The following is an 18999-nucleotide window of genomic DNA, read 5'->3' as shown; positions in this document are numbered from 1 at the left end:
AATTTACATTTTTTATCCGCACGCATTTTTATACAAAAAAGGTTCCTCTTACTATCATGAATTTATTAAACTATATGTCATTTCTGGTACTATCTTCTCATATCCATTTTCAAAAGTGGATAGACGGTAATAAGAAAGCTTTTTTTTTAAAAAAATAAGAGGTACCCTCAAAATGATAGAATTAAAGGTAATCTCTCTTCTCATCCCAATGACAAGATAGTTATCCTGATATGGATAACTATCTATATAAGTGATGAGAAGGGAGATTTTCAATCTTTAATTCTATCATCATGAATATTTTGAGGGTACCTCTTGTTCTTTTTTTTTTTTTTTTAAAAAAAGCTTTTTTATTACCGTCTATTCACTTTTGAAAATGGATACGAGAAGATAGTACCAGAAGTGACATGTAGTTTAATAAATTCACATGATAACAAAAGAAACCTTTTTTTGAATAAAAGCACATATACGTGCGCAAAAAAAATATAAATTTTATAATAAAAGATTCTATGTAACATTTTATATTTATAACTGTACAAAAGAATCTAGTTTTTATATGTAACCGTATATTTTAAATATTGTTTACACTGATGATGACCCGATAAGGGTCGAAACGTTTGTAATTTTTGTAATTTACATTTTTTTATATTATATAGTATCTCACATCCTAGTTTAGACTCGTAGCCTATTTTCTATTATCATCTAATATCTATTCAACGAGGAGAATAAATACTTGCTACGCATGGCTACTATGATCTTTAAATGGGCGGAAAAGCCAAACAAGGGAATTAAAGAAAGAAAAAAAATGTCAGGCAGAGAGAAAAGCAAGGTTTTTCCTCTATCTTTTAATGTTTAGAATCTGCGGACGCGCGCGTACCTTGAGTGGACGAGTGTGGGGCTCACGACTGCGGTTGCGGCATGTTGTGGTCCCGCTTGTCTCCCGCAGGAGGCGGCGGCTTTGTCACGGATTTTTCCTCGTTCACCGGCGTAGGCGGTGCATCTTTCCTCGGTGGCATTCTTTCATTTATAGCATCCAAGCCCTTGGCCTCGGCGAACGAGGTAATTTTGTGATTCGGCGAGAAGCCTTGAAGTGCTGCATGGAATAGCAGAGAAAAAGAACATTAGAACGCGCAAAATTGTAAGAGAACCACTTCAGCAAGGATTCAATTTTCTCCTTCGTGATTATTTAATATAATTAGATTATTACTAGTTCAACTTTTTTTTATTCATGACACATTAAATAATGAGTCAAATTTGTTTGGGTATATCATTAAGTGCAAAGCATGTTTCAATGCTCAACATATACTTTTTATTAGACACTGCTAATAGGACACTCAGAAATATAAAAAGTAAAATTCTAAAAATTTATTTTTTTTTATCACATTTTCTTGCAATGATAATATCGTGTTGGTTAAAATGAGAGTAAATAACAGGTATACATCATTTTTACAAAATTGAAAACATTTCTTACTTGGCACCTCACTCGCCTTATTTTTACTCATTTCTCAATCCTTCCTTCTTACCTTCTCTAAAATTTTAGCGATACACTGCTTACAAAACCCTGAATTATATTGTGAAACGCTTATTATCCATAAGTAATATAATTGAGATATCGGGTACTTTTTTACCTTCGTGTTGCATCTCACAATAGAATAATTAAATATACGTACAGTTTACTGCATTTTTAAATTCTAATTTGAATTACAATGATTCTCAGCGCTAATGTCAAGACGTTGTTTTATAAAATTTTTACCGTTTTTCAGAGAGGTTTTGCCACCAGATAATGCACCGAGCGGTAAAGCTCCAGTCGGCGTCAAGCCCTTCAACTGCAGAACGCTCTCGCTCTCCTCTCTGTGAAGAGATTAAAATTACATTATAATAACAATGAAATAATTAAAAATCATTAAGTAGTCGTAAAAATTGTAGAGCAGCTTTTTATATAATGCGTAACCTTTTTATTTCAAATTTTAATTCGCAAAAGTTTGCCCTTATGAGTTTCGAATTAACTTTTTACATGTCTATTATTTTTATATTGAAATATTTTTGGGCACATTATGACGTATTTAAAGTCTTGAAAGATTGTTTTATCGTTTACTGACCTCAGGACAGAAAATACCCGTGCCATTTTGCCAATGGCTCTGATCTTGTTTCTGATTACTTCCTTACGTAGATTGGCTGCTGCACCTACAAATATCAGAGACATCATATTATGGCATTTATAGGATAATGGGATATCAGCACCTAGATCATCCAGTGACGATCAACATAGCGAAAAGAATCGGCGAACAGTTCGAGTTCCACAATTTATAAATGTTTTCTTGAGTATGGTCAATATTGATCTCTAATTAAAAAAAAAATTAAAAGCAAACATAAGATAATTACGGTGGTCTTTGGAAATTTTCAATTTACACCGTGTAAATTTTCAATATATACGCCTATGTTCAAAAGTATTCTTCAACTATCGTGATCGATAGTGCTGTTGTAACAATATAAAAGCTGGTCCATTAATTTACAACACATTTTAATCAAGAGACTCAATAGCTTCGCCACGTCGCTTCGTCACCGATTTGCCGCGCGTTTGTCGTCGCGCTTGCAAATCATTTGCGATGATTCTCGTCATCGCGCGTTAACTACTACGTTATTCATACCACAGAGCTTACCGGAGGATACATTATATTAATAATCACTCGTTATTCTCATCGGGTCACGCCAAGACAACAACGCCAAACTACAGGCAGAAAAGTTTGCGCACATATCACGAGCGAGGGAGAGGACGTAAAAACAGCCACGTAACAAAAAAAAAAATCGCAAGTGCTTCGTCGCGTTCGCAAGATAAAAAGTGAATTACGCACTTTTCGCCAATGGAAGAAGGGTGTTTATTTGTCAGTTTAAAGAAAAAAAACGAGAGAAAAGGCGAACAGTATAGATTGCGAACGCGCACTAGAAGCTGCGTAAACGTGCATAAATACAGAGTACAATTTTTCGTAAAAATATTTTGTGTGTGTGTGTGTGTGTGTGTGTGTATGCTAGACATATATCAAGTGTAAATCGTTGCGAGAGAAAAAGAGGCATGCACATGCTGTACAAGCGCGAAACGTACGCACCGTCGGCCACTACAAACTCTTATCGTTACCATTTCCCCTGGTAATCGCCTGCTACCTTTCGGGGCTCGTCTCAAGCGCGAAACAGTCGCCGCTTTCGTGATGATTCAATTTACAATCGAATCAACGCGGATTAAGTAGTTCGGCTTCAAGCTGATTCAGTCATGTTCGTACTCAACAAAAAAGCTGGGACCAATTAGAGGTCCTCAAATAAGAGATTGGCTACATTGTATGTAGATATCAAAGAATTAATGGCAACCTAGTCTTTTGAGTTAAATAACATTTTGTCATTTTTTTTAACTTCCATAAGTGTCACAATGTAAAACAGTCCATTTCTGTAGTTAGCTTCAAAGTAAATAACATTCATAGTAAATAACATATGCACTTAGTAAATAATAAACAAAATTTGAATCAAATTTAATCATTTTTCGAGTTGAATTGCTTAACTCTATTGTTCCAGTTAAATTAACGATATTGAGTAGGCGACCTATAGAAATGATTAAAATTAACTCAAATTGGGTATAATTTGACATTATGAATTTGACAGTGTACCGCGTTCGCCATGTTCAGAAGATGCTTAAGATAGAATGAGATAGATTACGCATAAGATAGAATGAGATATCCACGCATCTCATTCTATCTTAAGCACTGTTCTGAATATGGTGGACCAATCAAAAGTTGTTTAAACGGTAACCGATCTCCTACTTGAGTACTTCCAGGATCAACTAGATACCCTCTAATCAGAGTTTGAACACGAGCCGTGTTTTGTACACAGGATCTGTAAGTTTAGCAAAATCACATAAGAGAGAGAAGGATATATATTTACTACTGCTTTCTTTTTTTGCTCTATCTTTTTCTTAGGAATTGTTAAAATATAATGAACCTGGCTGTTTCGTGTTTTGATTCTGATTAGAAGATCTTTAAGATTAATGAAGTAGAAGTGCCACGTGCCGGCAGAATTTCATAGTTTATGAAATGTCCGAGGGAAAAAAAAAGATGTTCACTGAGCGGCCACTCTTTCGCGCCAAGCCGTCAATTTATCTGTTTGCTCGTTAATTGACGCAATGGTCGAGCCTTGTCGCTCGATCGATTGTACCTTAACGAGGAACGGGGGTGAATGCGTTCTGTAGCATCGCTAAAATCTTCCGTTAGCGAGAAATCAGAGAGGATAGAGATTTCCTCTTTTTCCTCTACTTTTTTTCTATCAGGGCGCTAAATATCACATCTATTGTTTGTTTTATTTTTGCGTTGGGAAGACTCGATTGGGAGTTTCTACGGTTGATTAGCACTCATTTTAGGAAAACAATACAGCGTCTTTAACGAAAGCGGATCTACATTATGTTTACCCTAATCACGCGATCCAATTCGCATCGTTCACCTAAAAGTTTTTATCCGACGGAGGGAAAAAAAAATTCACTTCTCCGTGTTTTGCTATCCCCGACTAAATCAGACGGATCAAAAAAGATACGTGTCGAAACATACTCGAACTTCGTACCGCACATGCCATTTCGCAGTATTCTAATGATTTACGGCACGGATTCGCGGTCCTTAAGCCGCTGTCACGATAACGTATCATCCGATTTGTCAGCCCGTAGGGAAATACGAAATTTCAATCTTCCCTGTCATCCGCGAGAACTGACCGTGTGACGGGCGTTTTGTTTTCGGAGATGGTGAGCCATCTGAAACGTACGATCGAACGAGGATCAACGAAGATCGACTAGGCTGATACGCTCCAGGTTCGATTCATGCTTATATAACACATAATACTTCTTACATACAGAATGTAGCAATGCTTGCTGTATGACAAAAGTTAACAGTATAGCCACGGAAAGAACGATTTTGCTGAAGTATCTAGAATTTTAATTATATACATCCGAAAATAATTTTGTAGGACCATTAAAATACTTACGTTATATATATTTAGGAATTTCAAGCATGATGAATAATGTTGCTAGAAGTTTTAACATTCTAATTTTCATAATTAACAAAGTTATTTATACGTGACAAAAATAATTTTGATGAAGCATCTAAAAATTTAGCTTGTATAATACAAATCTGAAAATTTTGTTGGACCAAAATAATTATGCTGGAATTTCTGTGTACGAATTTCGAAGAGTAAGTATAATTGCTGCAAGAAGTTTTAACACTAGTAATCAGTTTGAGTGTCTTACATATAATTATTTTAATAATTCAACAATTACTTTTAGATCTGTAGTAGCTAAATTTTGAGATACTTGAGCAAAATTATCTTTTCTGTGCAATTATTTTTTTATTTTTTATGGAAAACATAAACTGATTGGTTATCGCGCCAATTTCCGCTGCGTAGCAAGCGTTGTTACATTCTATGTGTATAGGAGTCATAAAAATCATTTCATCTTTATTGTTGTTTATCGAATGTTAAACAAGAATAAATGATGCTCGCAAGCGTGGTGAGCATGGCATGAATCGGACTGCAGCCCCAAGACTCGGAGGATTAGCGGAGCGCGCGCGCTTGTCAGTGATAGATTAATCAACGGGATTCCTTAAATAACCGCTGAGCCGTTTCGAATATCAACGATATTACACGCGTCGCGGGTCAATTAAATGACACTTTCTATAATTAACAGGCGAGATCGCTGCTGCTGAAAACCGCGAGCCTCTCAGCTTATCGCGGTGAGTTATTCGACGAGCGTCCGATATGATATTACGCACAGGTGCATTCCGTTGTATTTCAATCTCGCGTAATCCAAAATCTCGCGGTTACCGGAGTTTCCACTTGGATATGAGATTTTACCCCTATCGGCGGAAACGAGATGTCGTCGTCGTGCGAACTCGCGTTGGCAGCGGGTATCGGGTTTTAACCGCAATTTTCGCGTAACGAGATTATTCTGCCGGCTCGCAGTTTATTATCCGTGCGTTTACCCGGGTAGGATTCGCGGATCCGAGAACGGGATTCTCTCGCGGGAAATCCCGCGATCAGCGAAAGACGACACGAGCTGGAGAACGTGAAGATGTCGAGGGCACCCCGTTTTCCGTCGCGGAAGGCGGAGAGAGATAGAGACAGAGAGAGATCGATAGAGTCGAGGTACGTCAAATATTAGACGTTCGGCCTTCGAGCGAAGAGCGCAATTTTGCAGCTCGCTCCGTGAATCCCACGTTATAACTTCCCCCGCAGTGGTTATTTGAAATTTGGAAAATTACACCCGCGACATTTGGGGATTCGCGTGACTCCCGACGACTTCCCGCAAATCGAGCGGGAAGGAGCGGAAAAAACGAAATCACTTATTACGTCTTGTGATCGAGGGGGTAACCACTATCTGAAATATTGCCCCACAGATTACACGATCTCATTTGATTTCATACGATTTTATTTGTTGACGAATAATTTTCTTCACGCGGTCATTTGGTAAAATAACCGATCTTATCTAATATTACACAATTATTTCTTGTAGTTGCATATGTAATTGTCGGATATACATCGGCATTTCATATAAATTTTATAATAATTTCAGGGACTCCGTCTCACGATTACATCAAGTGATTACCCCCTCGTTTGAGGGATAGCCTCGCTCTTCGATCGAGCCGAGCCGTCCGACAACAGCCCCAGAACAGCTTCCTGCGCTCACAAATGGAGAGGATGCGGCACATACAACGACGTATATACGTCAACTACAAACTTATACAACAGATCAAGCTTTTTGCTCTCTATACATTTATGTGTTCAGCGCACGGTTACGCACACGTAATCTGTCGCAATGGCGTCACCGTTCAGTGCTCGAAATAGCGTAATTCGAGAATTGTATGTCGTGAATGACGCAACATGCATATCCCGTGAGTGTTTTAGCATAGTGATAATTCGGGAACAAATTTTCACGAGAGCGAGATATCCTACATTTTGATAAAATTAAACATAGATTATCGTGTAACCTTCGATATTGTATAGAGTAATGATGATATTTCAGCGAGTGAGTTTACGTAAATTTTGACGCGAAAGGCTCTAATTACGCATATCGTATATCATATAATGTAGCCTATCTCGAATTACTCGAATAGAAACCTATCGACAAATTATTTGAAAGTCTTCATGAGGTCTTGTGACAATGCAATATTGTCGTGCAATATATAATCCCCAATATTTTGTATTTATGTCAACAGTCCTTATTAAAATTTCTGTATTTTTTTATTTTTTAACATATCAACATTTAACACAAATATTAATTTAAGATAATGTGATTGTATTATTTGCATTATTTGTGTTAAATTATTATTCAACATTTCTTAGTTTAAAAATAACATAAAAATAGTATATTTTAAAACGTAAATTCTAAGATAAATAAAATTAATTTAACATTATAAATGTATGCTTTCATAATTAATTTATAAATTATATCAGTCTTATATGTTTGTGAAAATATTTTCGTAATAGTTATGTTTTTTTTATTTCCTAAGATATTTATTTCATATTAAAATAATGACACGAAGATTTGAGACCGATTGGGACACATAAAATGCGTTAAAATTAACACAAACTTTCCAACTGTTTAAGAATAATTGGAACAGTATAAATCAAAGAATTCGACGATCTGCGATGATTCTGAAAGCGGAGGAGATTGTAATGATCCACATGTAATGATCGCCGCTTGTAACGCGATCCGATGTTATTTTCGCGTGCACGCCGTTGCGACAGTTGTCTACCGAGCTAACATTTATCAAAACGCAGTCGAGTCTGGCACCGAGTTTTGAGCATGCCGGAGGCCCGTCGTATATATTCTTGAGATCACTATTTCTCATCCGTTTTACCATCGTAAAACTCAACTATTTCGCCTCTCATAAATCCGTGGATGTAATAAATCCGTTAATTATCAGGGGCCTGATTTTCTAACTTACTCGTAACTACATTCAGAGAAAAACATAGTGTGGTAGCAACAATAAAGTGACAATTATATAAGTTTTATATGTAGAATTAATGTACGTTATAAATAAAATATTTTAAAATTGTAATAACTTTATTTCAAGTTTATTCAAAACTATGTATATTAATTCAACAAAACTTATGTAGTTGACACTTTTATACACTGCAAATCCAAATATATAATAAGTATCTTCATGCATATGATTTATTCTTTCGTGTAAAATAACTCGTTTAAATATATAAATCCACTTTTGCGTGTGCAGTACCTACAATGTGTTATTTTTACACAAAAATAAAATCACACACATGCAAAGGCATCTATTACATATTTGATTTTAAAATGTAGTTACTTTGTTTTCCTCTAAGTGTATACATAGGTTTTCAAATATAAATATTCGCGCGTAACTTTGAATTATGCATTTTTTTCTGACGAGTAATTAGAAAATCAAGTCCGCAAAAATCGATCTTGGGCTATTAAAATCATTGCAATTTTAGTAAACCTTCGATAATATATTTCATCGATTGGGATAAAATTAAATGGAAATTTTTCACGCATCAGAAAAATTATTTAATAAATCGTTTGATTTTAATACTACTTGATACTACAGAAATTATTCTCCAAGCGATTCGGTCGACCTGATTCGATACGATTCGTCTTCCGTTTTGTGAACCTGTGCTCGAAACATTGTAGGGCAGGGATACTAATGCTCTACCGGGTTTCCCAAAAGCAGTTTTAGAAGCCGCAACTAGCCTCGTCGAACCGACTTGCTAAACAGACACGGCTTGTCGTTTCTTGCTCATCAATTATTCTCACAATATTGCGACACAATAATCGCATTATCTTACACATCACCGATGCTTGTTGATGTCTCCCATGTGGGCATAATACGACCATAGATAAGCGATCAAGTCGGCTCGAGATATCAAACGATCTTCTGAATGCAGGTCGGACGTATCGCTCATTTTGCAACGACGGGTCTCCAACATTGATCTAGTCATAGGCGCCGCCGCATGTAACAACCTCGCACGAAACGCTCACTCGTTCATTTTTCTTTTACGAATAGAAACGGAATAGAACTGCGACGCCTATGCCTCGTAACGTGGACCGTTTATCGAGAATAGGAAGGATCGTATACCCAATGGCAAATGTGTGTTTAATCCCCGACTGTTATGTTGGAATCGAATTTAACACCGCGGCAAATAAAATGTCGAAACTTTTGATCCATTTCTTATTGAAAGTTTAATTAAACTTCAATCGTTTTTTTACTCACAATTTCACTTTTGTTTGTATTAATTAACTTACAAAGGAAAGGCGTAGCAGTAGTCACTCGATGATCAAATTCAAGCACAGCAGTCGAGGATTAACGACGACCGAGCAACGCGACTAATTGGGAACCATTGGGTGTTAGACATATTCCTATTTGTATATTCTACATTCGAATCGTGAACGACTGTAGCTAGGGAACTGAACGCCGTTGGACTAATCAACTCGCGACCGAAATCTCCCCTTGAAATCCCCGAAACCCCTTCGAATTCCCGAAGGAGGTAGCAGAAATCGGGATCGTGATCGTTAACGAGGTTTATCGCTCGTTAACGTTAGAATCGACGCTAATTCTCTCTGCAGAGAATTATCTTACGTTTCGTAATTATCGAGTCTCGTTACTCGAAAGGAGGATCGAACGGAGAGCTCGTTTTCGCTAAATCGCACATACTCGAAAAGTGAGGTGGAAACGGCGTTGAGTCCCCGCAGTCTCGTCATTCACGGTCGAAAGATGGAAAGATAGAGAGATAGAGATAGAGACAGAGCAGAGGACAGAGATAGTAGAGTGTAGGTTCTTACTCGCACTTTCAACAAAAAAACAACTCACCGTACGCGATGGTAGGTGGGGTCGTATTCGGACCGGACACCGTCGGGTTACCATCGGGTTACCATGGCGGCCATGGTGCGCCCATGGTTGGTTTACCGATGGTTGAGCGTAGTGGACGTAAGTAAAAGGACAGAAGTAACCAACAATGTGAGAGCAGCGTCAAATGCGGCCGAAGAGAAGAGATAGAGAGTGGCGGAGATTTTTGGTCGGTTTGTTCGGATCACATTCCGTACGGGAAGACGTGTTTATATATATATTTTTTTTAATTTTTTTATATTGGCAATTTGCGGATGGTTGTTTGGTTGGTGTCGGTGATGGTGGTGGTGGTTGGTGGTAGTGGTCGCGATGAAGTGGTTGTAGAATTATGGCGCAAAAGGAAATAACACATAGAACAGACAAGAAAAGACAAGTGTGCACAGCGTAAGTGGCATTCAATCAAGCATGTGCGTCAGACGATTTCTATTATATCGTCTCTTTTTTCTTTTTTTTTTTTTTCATTATTAATCGTATTTCTCTCAGTAGCGGATCAGCGCGAAATAGACGCTAAGCACAAAAACTCGCGTATTTTGCACACATTTTTTTTCAAATCTATTAATTTGGAACAGTTAATGAAACGGTAATACTTAACGCACTACCCAAGAAACTTCTTTCCTTTCACGCTTTATTAAAATTCTACGTAGCTTAATCCGCTACTGGGAGTCTCTGAAAATCGGCGAAGTCGTTCGTTAAACGTCTCAAAAGCGTTTTCGTGGCACTGCTTGCGAGAACAGCAGTATCTTTTTTTTTTCTTCTTTACAAAAATATGGTATTTGCTCTCGACGCATTCCGCGTGTAATTACAAAACAAGTTCCCGGGAAATCACGGGTGAGACTGCCCGTGTCACATTTTGAACCGACACGAGAAAATTCTCTCGGGAAAGCGCACTTGTATCATAACCACCATGAATATGACGAACGTGGAAAACGTTTCGCATTAAAATTCATCGCGCTGAAGCGGGAAATCCCGCTAGGAATACTCACTATTTTACAAAATAGACTTGGATTAACGGAATGTTCAAAAATCACTGCGCGTGAACAACTTTGCCGATATTGAAATTTCTATGATAAATGAGCGCGTTGCGCTTGCGATTTGCGCCTTTTTCAGGTCGCGAATACTGTAATGTAAAGAAGATAGTTGATTAGAGGGTGAAAAAGATGATTTTAGCCTGCGTCGAAATTGCTTGACTTGGGCAAAAGTACAAGAACATTCAGCTCAATTTAAATAATGGTTTTTCATAACGCGCTTTAAATTACATGGAAAAAATAATTTGATTCATTTAGAAAAAAGTATTTAACCCTCAATGTGTATATATATATATATATCATGTGCGATAAAAGATATTTTAAAAGATCCTAATTATAGAATTAAATCTTGCCGAGAATAAACGTGACATAAAATGTACGATCGCCTTTAGCAAATTCGAACACGTCGAAGATTACTTCGTCTCAATCAAAAAATTTTGAACATTAAAAAAAATAGTAAATTCTACATTAAATTTCATACAGGACAAAGTTTAAGAATGAATTGTTCTTTCTCTTTTTGAAATTCTGACGAATCTATGAAAATGAAGGAAGCTTATTAGCGTAGATAAGACAAAAGAAATCTCGACGTAACGCAGTGATTATAATTGCACGGGAGATTATCATTGTACGTGGCACAACGTTGCTACATAGAAGTTTCCTGGAGTAACTGTCTAAGAGAAAAAGAAGTCGATTAATAAATTTGCGCAGGATCGCTTGAGGATGCAGCTCAGCCACCGTGTCGTCCCATCAAGCGGAATCTTCCGTTATCATGTTTATGGTTAACGTTGACTGGTGAGCGAAATCCTCTCGCGATCCGCGCGAATATTAAGTACTAGTTCGCTCGGTTAATCCTAGGAGACTAAGTATACACTATAGCATGCGCAAAAGAAAACTGGTAATCAAAAGATAAAACGCTCGGCGGCTGACGGAGACCGAGTTAAGTAAAGGATACACGTACTCAACGTAACTCAAAGAGGTAACTTAAGCATAAAGACGATAACAAACGAGCAGATTCAGGGGCAGAGAAAGAGAGAGAGAGAAAACGAAAAAAAACAGAGAGGTTAGAGTGACAGTGAGAGAGTCGGGATGTGTACGGAGAGTGAGAAAGAGTGAGAGAAGACTAAGATTATAACGTTCGCAGGAGAAAGAGAGAGAAAGAGAGAGCGAGCGAGTGAGAAAACTTGATGCCCGACGTCGGATGTCGGCCAATGGCGGGGAGAGGTGATTTTTTTGTGGAGTAGAAAAATGTGTCCAGCAGCTTTACATGCACAACCTAGACGCGTCGTGAATCGACATGAACGCGCAACACGTCTCTCTTGAAATCTTTCTTGAGGTCGTGGTGTTCGTGTTGGTGAGTGAGGATTAGTAGATAGTGAAGAAGAGAAAAGAAAAGCTAGCGGCAACGACGACGACAACGAAGACGACGATAATGATGATGACGACGACGACGACGACAACGGTGGCGACAGCGATGGCATCGAAGGGCGCGACTGTCGCGGGATAAAGACAGGCCAGGAGAAATATCGTGGTTGAATAGTTTGCTTATTAAAGGCTTCGATGGAGTGTAAAAATAAAGTAACACAGAGGAGGACCCTTCCTTCGATCAGAATACGCGATAACGCGGCGATGAGAATCACTTCGCGTACTTAGAAAAATCCGGTAACAACTACCAAATATTGAGCGAATTAATGTCAATCAAATGTTCGGTTAACGTAATCAAAATAATAATATATGTAAAGATATTGATAGTTACGTTAAAAGTTATTTGGTAATCCTTACTAAATATTCAGGAAAGTAAAATTATTTTTGGTTATATTAATTGAACATTTGATTAGTATTATTTCACTCAACATTTGGTAATTATTGCCAGACTCCTTTTTCACTGGCTTTTTATACTGGCAAATTAAAGAGAAGCACTTAGAAAGGTTTCGATTGAAAATTAACTCTCTAAGATGAATAATTTTTTCGTCGTTAAGAGGTTTTTTTCGTAGGAGTGACATATTGCTCTCATAAATTTTTATCAAATTTTAATTTTAATCTCGAATAATTTGTCAGAAAAATAAGACGCACAGAAGTACGATAAAATTGAAAAGAAAAAAATATGCTTTAACGAGAAATTTTACTTTCCTAAATATTTAGTAAGTATTATCAAATAACTCGAAACGTAATATCGACAATGTCTTTACGTAACTTCTTACTTTAATAAATAAATAATTTTCTTATTAAAACATATTTACTTTTCTCTCTTTTCAATTTTATCGTATTTCTATTATAATCAAAATCTCAAAATAATAACGTAACCGTTATTACCAAATGAACACTTACTAAATATTTTAGAAAATTATTTTTGGTTAGGTTAACCGAACATTTATTAAGTAAGAAGATATATAAAGACATCAATATTATGTCTGGAAAATTGAATTCGACGAATTTAAACAAATTCTGAATTTATTCTGGTCACGACGACTTTCTATCGATTGTCGTAGGGGTTTGCAGAAACAAGGTGAAGAATCGCAAGGTTTTACGTTGGGAAGCTCGAGGAGAACGGAAAATATGTATAAGAAAGCGAAGATGTCGCAGCTGGTTCACCTGAAAAGGTGAAAAATAGCACCGCGTGGAAACCCCCTGTAGCTCCCTTTTTGTTTCACAACCTGAACTCGTTACAGTCATTTTCTATCTTTCTTCACCTCGGAAACAAAGCCGGGAAAATATCTAACGTCGAAGGTAACGGACAGCTTGACAATAGAATGTGTCTGCCGGAGTCCTCGCCTGTGTTGCGTAAACTCTCCCGCGGAAATCCGAGACGAGTGATATCAAATCGTTCGTTGCGCTCGATCTTTCGCATGGTTTCAACGCATCTATCGATTGGTAGTTTTATCCTGACCGGATAAAACTTCCTTCAGATTTCTACGTGATTCGAAGAAGAAACACAGCTGACTAATACTAACTATTTGCAATTCTACGTTGAGGCTCGACATAATACGTGGCTGTAGCTTGTTGCATAATTCTTCAAGAATGTTCTTCAAGCATTCGAATTTATGTGCAATACTAATCAATGAACTATGGTCGGTATTCAAAATCGGTTTTAATTTTAAAACTGTCTTAAGTAATGTCTTAAAATGATAATGATGGCTCTGTAATTGATTTTTGACATCTCGGTCTTAAATACATATAAAAATCGATATAAATACCAAATTACATTTTAGGGATTTTCATAAATTTATTATTTGAAACAAGAGGAAAACCTGAAAAAGTGTTTTTAAAATGCGGTTTGTCGTACAAGATAAATGGATGGTATAAATACAATTCGAATTATTACGTTTTCATCGCGATCTCGACGATAGCAGCAGACAGTAACGTTGTACTCGGTTCGTATTAATGTCAACTGTATTAAACCGTCTATGCATCGGATAAAATCGGTTGATTCTTAATCATAATACTTAACATTTATCCTCACTTCTCTGAGAAAAATCTATTATATTATTCTGCCAAGTAGTTAATTGATCCAATAACATCAAAATTCTTGTGCTTATTTTTGAAAAAATTAAGGAGTACTCTGACGCACATACACCAAGAAAAAAAGTTAAAATAAAAAGTTTATAAGCAAATGTTACAGTTTTTTTTCGATATTTATTGGTTAGAAAAAAATTTGATTGTGATAATGAAATTATGTACTTCTATAAAATATATTTTATTCATTGTAAAAACATAAAATAGGTGGTTTATTTCTTAGGAATAAAAATTTATTTTAGTAAAATAAAATGTGTCTCGTAAATAAATTTTCAAGTATCTTTTTTTCGTAGTGTAAGTTTTGGGATTCTTAATATGAACCCAAAGGACAGCTGTCCTTTGCAATTAACCGCATTTCAAGAGCACGTTTCCACTAGTCCTCCTCTTGTAAGTAAAAAAATGCTTTGATTCGTGTTAGATAAAATCAACCAATTAGATGAAATTGAGGCCGAAATACTTGATCTTCGCTCGTTTGCGAGAAATATCATAGTTTAAACCGTCGAGAGGATGAACTCTTAATAAACCGCACAAAGTTTGTAAGGAGACATGAATGATTCACATTCACAAGCCATTGACCGTTGCTTCCTAATCTCTCCGGTATTACATTCATGATGATCTTGGTTTCACAGAGTGTGAGACCTGACGAGATCGGTATCTAGCCTTGGTTCGATTGGTTCAGGAATTGTTGCGAGTTTCGTGTCCATTGAGATGAGACTTTATGTGCGCGCTGGAATGCACACAGGAATGAACGATTGACTTGGGTCAGTGTAGAGGGCAAGATGCCGATGAAACCGCGCTTCGAAAGGGAGCCGACAAACGGTTGATCGATGCTTCGTGGCCTTCCCTCGTTATCTCACGGAAACTCGGTGCGTTCTATCGATCGGATATACCTTCCCAGGCCGTTCGGGCTTTCGGACGCCTCTATCGGAGCGACCGAAAGCCTCTTTTGCTCCGGATTTCGCACGGAGAGTCTCCTGGAAGAGAGACGCGAAGAGCCAACCGAGCGTATAGGAGAATTCTACGTGGGTGGCATATACCGTCTGCTGGAAGCCAGGCTCGAAGGTGACCGGAAATTGTCGGGAATCTTATCGATCACGATTAGTTAATTAAACACGACTTTCGATAGTGATGAGGCGTGTGTTATTCAAATTACGGTATATCGATTTTTCGTTGATATCGTGTCGATCGAATAAGAAATTAAGAAGCTTAAGCGGCTTTCCAGCAGGTGTTACGACAGACAATCATCTGACTTTACTATCCCTCGATCGAATAATCGCCAGATGTTTCTATTTATACACCTTCGAGCGATCATGCGTGCAAAACCACGAATGTACCTAAGTCGCGCGCGTTACATTCATACTTATACGTACTTTTACTTTTATAGTAACTTTCATTCTCACAGTAAAGAAATGTTCTTTAACAATTATATTTTATTTATTTTAATCTTGCAAAATAAATAGTGAGCAAAAAAGAAAAACATTTTCGATCTAATCCTTTTAGAATTTATTTTGATTATTTGCTTAATTTAGCACGATGATTAAATTAAAAATGTATTAGTTGTACAATCTTTGCAGAAAGTAACGACTTGGAAATTTACACTTTCTATATAAAAATGAATGTTACATACAATTTTATAGTTTAAAGGAATTTTCTTATTTTATCTTAATCATTTTTTAAAAACATGTCTTGTTAAAGTAATATATAAAAAATTCTCTACTTCTTATTAAAATATTTTATTCAGATTCTGAATCGCTGCTAAACTTTTTGTATTACTTTCACACATAAATATAATACAGAAAAATCTATAACTTTTTCATAATTTCTTGATTTTGTTAATTAAATATGTGTAACATATTCTTTAATTAAAATTTTGCTCAAAGTTTAGAGATATTACTACTTTAAAATGTAATCGAATCATAATCTTAAAAGCGAGTCTGGGCAAAATGTTTCTCGCATTGTAACAGATATCCTATGCATATTATAAGCCAGAAATTCAAGTATACATATATGCGTTTCAAAAGCAAACGGACGTATGGCGGATATTGTTCTTTGGACTGTTCAGAGATATATCGAGATCGTTCGGTGCGCTATCGACGACCTCGGTCAAGCGAAGAGAAATCTTGTGGGTGTATTGGACCGGGCAGGTCCAGGCGCAGCAGCCGGTTGCGCTCGTAAAACCGAAAGCATTGTTAGTGGAGTGTCCAATGTTCGTTCGCGCTGGACGTTGTTAAGAGAACGAAGCAAGCGGCATACACATCCCACACAAACAGCATTCTACGCGTGCGCGCGCGCACACACACACACACACACACACACACACACACACACACACACACACACACATACACTCACACGTACAAGAGCGAGATATCTCACGCTGCATCGTAAAGCGCGCAAATAAACCGAACTCAAGTCAAACGAGCGAAACTCAAACGAGAGACAGGGGGACACAGCGGCTGTTTTAGGTATTGCTGAGGGGCGAAAGGGTGATAGGAGGGGGTGGTTTCAAAGTCGTAAAACCGTGTCGCGAACGCCATAACGAATGCAATGCGGAAATTCGCCGGCTAAATCCTAGAACGAGCGAAAGAGAGCGAAAGATAGCAATAGCGAGAGAGAGAGAGAAAGAGAGAGAGAGAGAAAGAGAGCGCAAGAGAGCGAGGGTTGAAGGCAGAAACGGAGCGAAATAGAGGGGAGAGTGAACGGTGGAATGGCATGTATATATTCACCGAACTTTCTCGACTAATCCACCGAGCTTTATGAAGCTCTTCTCGAGACGAGCATAAATTCACGTGAATCTGCTGTTATTGTAGGCGACGGGTCGGGGAGCTATATAGAAAAGCGACCGTATTTTTCATGCGTGCATTTGCGTCACGTTATTTCGGATTCGAGAGTATGATAGGCGCCGAGAAAAAAAAGTGTTTATGAAATCTGAGGAGGGAAAGATTCGTCGGACTTTGTGATATCCTTTATTTTACGCGATCCATTCGTTCGTCAATTATCTCCTATATTTTTATCACGTCAGTGACATAATAAATTCATCGTATCAAAATATGATTTCAAGTCAGGGGTTATTCATATTTCTGTGAACGCATTATTCAAATATGTAAATCGTTGTGAATAACACGGTGTGCTTGATCGTTAACGAGAAGCGCAAGAAGCAGGTAGAAAAGGCTTAACAAGATAACGCAAAATGTAGATAAAAAAGAGAAAGAGAAGAAGGGTTGGAGATAAGGCTATCGTGACGATTGAAATTAATTCAGTGGGTACGCAAGTATGTGTGGGACATGGGGATATGTGTGGTAAGTAGGCGACATGTAACACAACAGAATCAGTGTTCAAAACGGAAGGAAACGATAGGAAACGGAAGCAAAAACGGCGTATAACGGCGTATTCTTCAACAATTAATGGATTATTGTAATGTTAGCTCAATCCAAAGTCCAAAAAGGAGGACGGTTATGCAGCACGTTTAAAGGAAGTAGAAGATGATGACAAAGATAGAAATATGTAAGTATATAGATAGATAGAAATATATGTATATATACAGGAACAAAGAGAGAAGTCAACTCAACATACGAGAAAATAATATCTCGCGCGGAACGTTCGTGTCGACGTCGTTCTACTAGTGCTTTGAATTATAGTTTCTCATTTAACTGAAAGAAAAACATTCCCCGGTAATAATAAAAATAAATAATTGAAATTTTCGATTCGTCGATCATATAAGATAATTGCTGTTAAATTATAATAATACTATTTCTTATATCTTATTTGACAATCGTAGTAGAGATTAATCCACTTGAGAATTCTACAGTGGAAAGCTAATTGTACGTTAATTCTAGATAAATGATATCAAAATTGATTATTAGATTACTATCGTTATGATAATGTGAAATAATAAAAATGTACATTAAAGAAATCGGAATACCTTCCCGTGTTGTGCCAATGAAAAATTGTAATGCCTTTCTACGTCATTTAAGAATACCGCATGAGCGTGAGAACTAGCGGTATAAGAATATACTCGATCCGGCAGAACGCACGTCACGAAGCGCATCCGCGCGACGAAAACGAAGAGACGGAAACAGAACGGAACCGAAACGCAGGAGAAAACACTGGCGAAGAGGAAACGGAAAAAAAAAAAAAGGAAAAGAGTTAAGAGATCATACACTGTATCACAAATACATCGTGGTACAAAAAAAAAAGGAACAAAAAGAAGTGGAAGAGAAACAAAATCCAGAAGGAAGAAAACTCTCGTTGGGTTACTCTTGGCACGCACGAAAAAGAAGAAAAAAATCTTGGCTCTTCAAGTAAGTCGTCGGCTCTCACGGGGACTTACCATTCTTTTTTTGGACAACGACTTTGGCGGCGACTTTACGGGGGTTGCGGTATGCCGAACGATCGGAGTTTTGAGTGGTAGTAGTAGAAGTAGTAGTAGAAGTAGTAGAGGTAGTAGTAGCATAGTGTCGTGCCGAGATAGGAGGAGTCCAAGGCCAGTGTGATTGATACAAATATAATAGAGAAGGAGTACGATATAAAAGACAGTCAGTGCAACTTCAGGGGCGGGGGGGTTGGTGGGT

The 18999-nt window shown here is 37.4% G+C and overlaps 1 protein-coding gene across 3 annotated transcripts in view; it reads right to left on the bottom strand.

The window, feature by feature from the left end:
• Nucleotides 1–18999, bottom strand: part of LOC108776804 (serine/threonine-protein phosphatase 2B catalytic subunit 2) — a 164817-nt gene that overhangs the window by 1215 nt on the left and 144603 nt on the right. For 2 of the 3 annotated variants that reach the window (XM_018543519.1, XM_018543516.1), the window contains exons 10-13: nt 18759–18791; nt 2097–2181; nt 1751–1848; nt 875–1090 (exon numbers count right to left, since the gene is read on the bottom strand). In XM_018543519.1, the coding sequence (XP_018399021.1) occupies nt 897–1090; nt 1751–1848; nt 2097–2181; nt 18759–18791 (410 nt within the window). In that variant the 3' untranslated portion in view covers nt 875–896. The remainder of the gene's footprint in view (nt 1–874; nt 1091–1750; nt 1849–2096; nt 2182–18758; nt 18792–18999) is intronic. The other variant, XM_018543517.1, reaches the window with a different exon arrangement.

This window comes from Cyphomyrmex costatus, unplaced genomic scaffold (genome assembly GCF_001594065.2).
Source record: "Cyphomyrmex costatus isolate MS0001 unplaced genomic scaffold, Ccosl1.0 scaffold388, whole genome shotgun sequence".
Classification (NCBI taxonomy): Eukaryota; Metazoa; Arthropoda; class Insecta; order Hymenoptera; family Formicidae; genus Cyphomyrmex; species Cyphomyrmex costatus.
The sequence above is the reverse complement of the archived record's forward strand: the minus strand, read 5'-3'. Positions and strand labels throughout refer to the sequence as shown.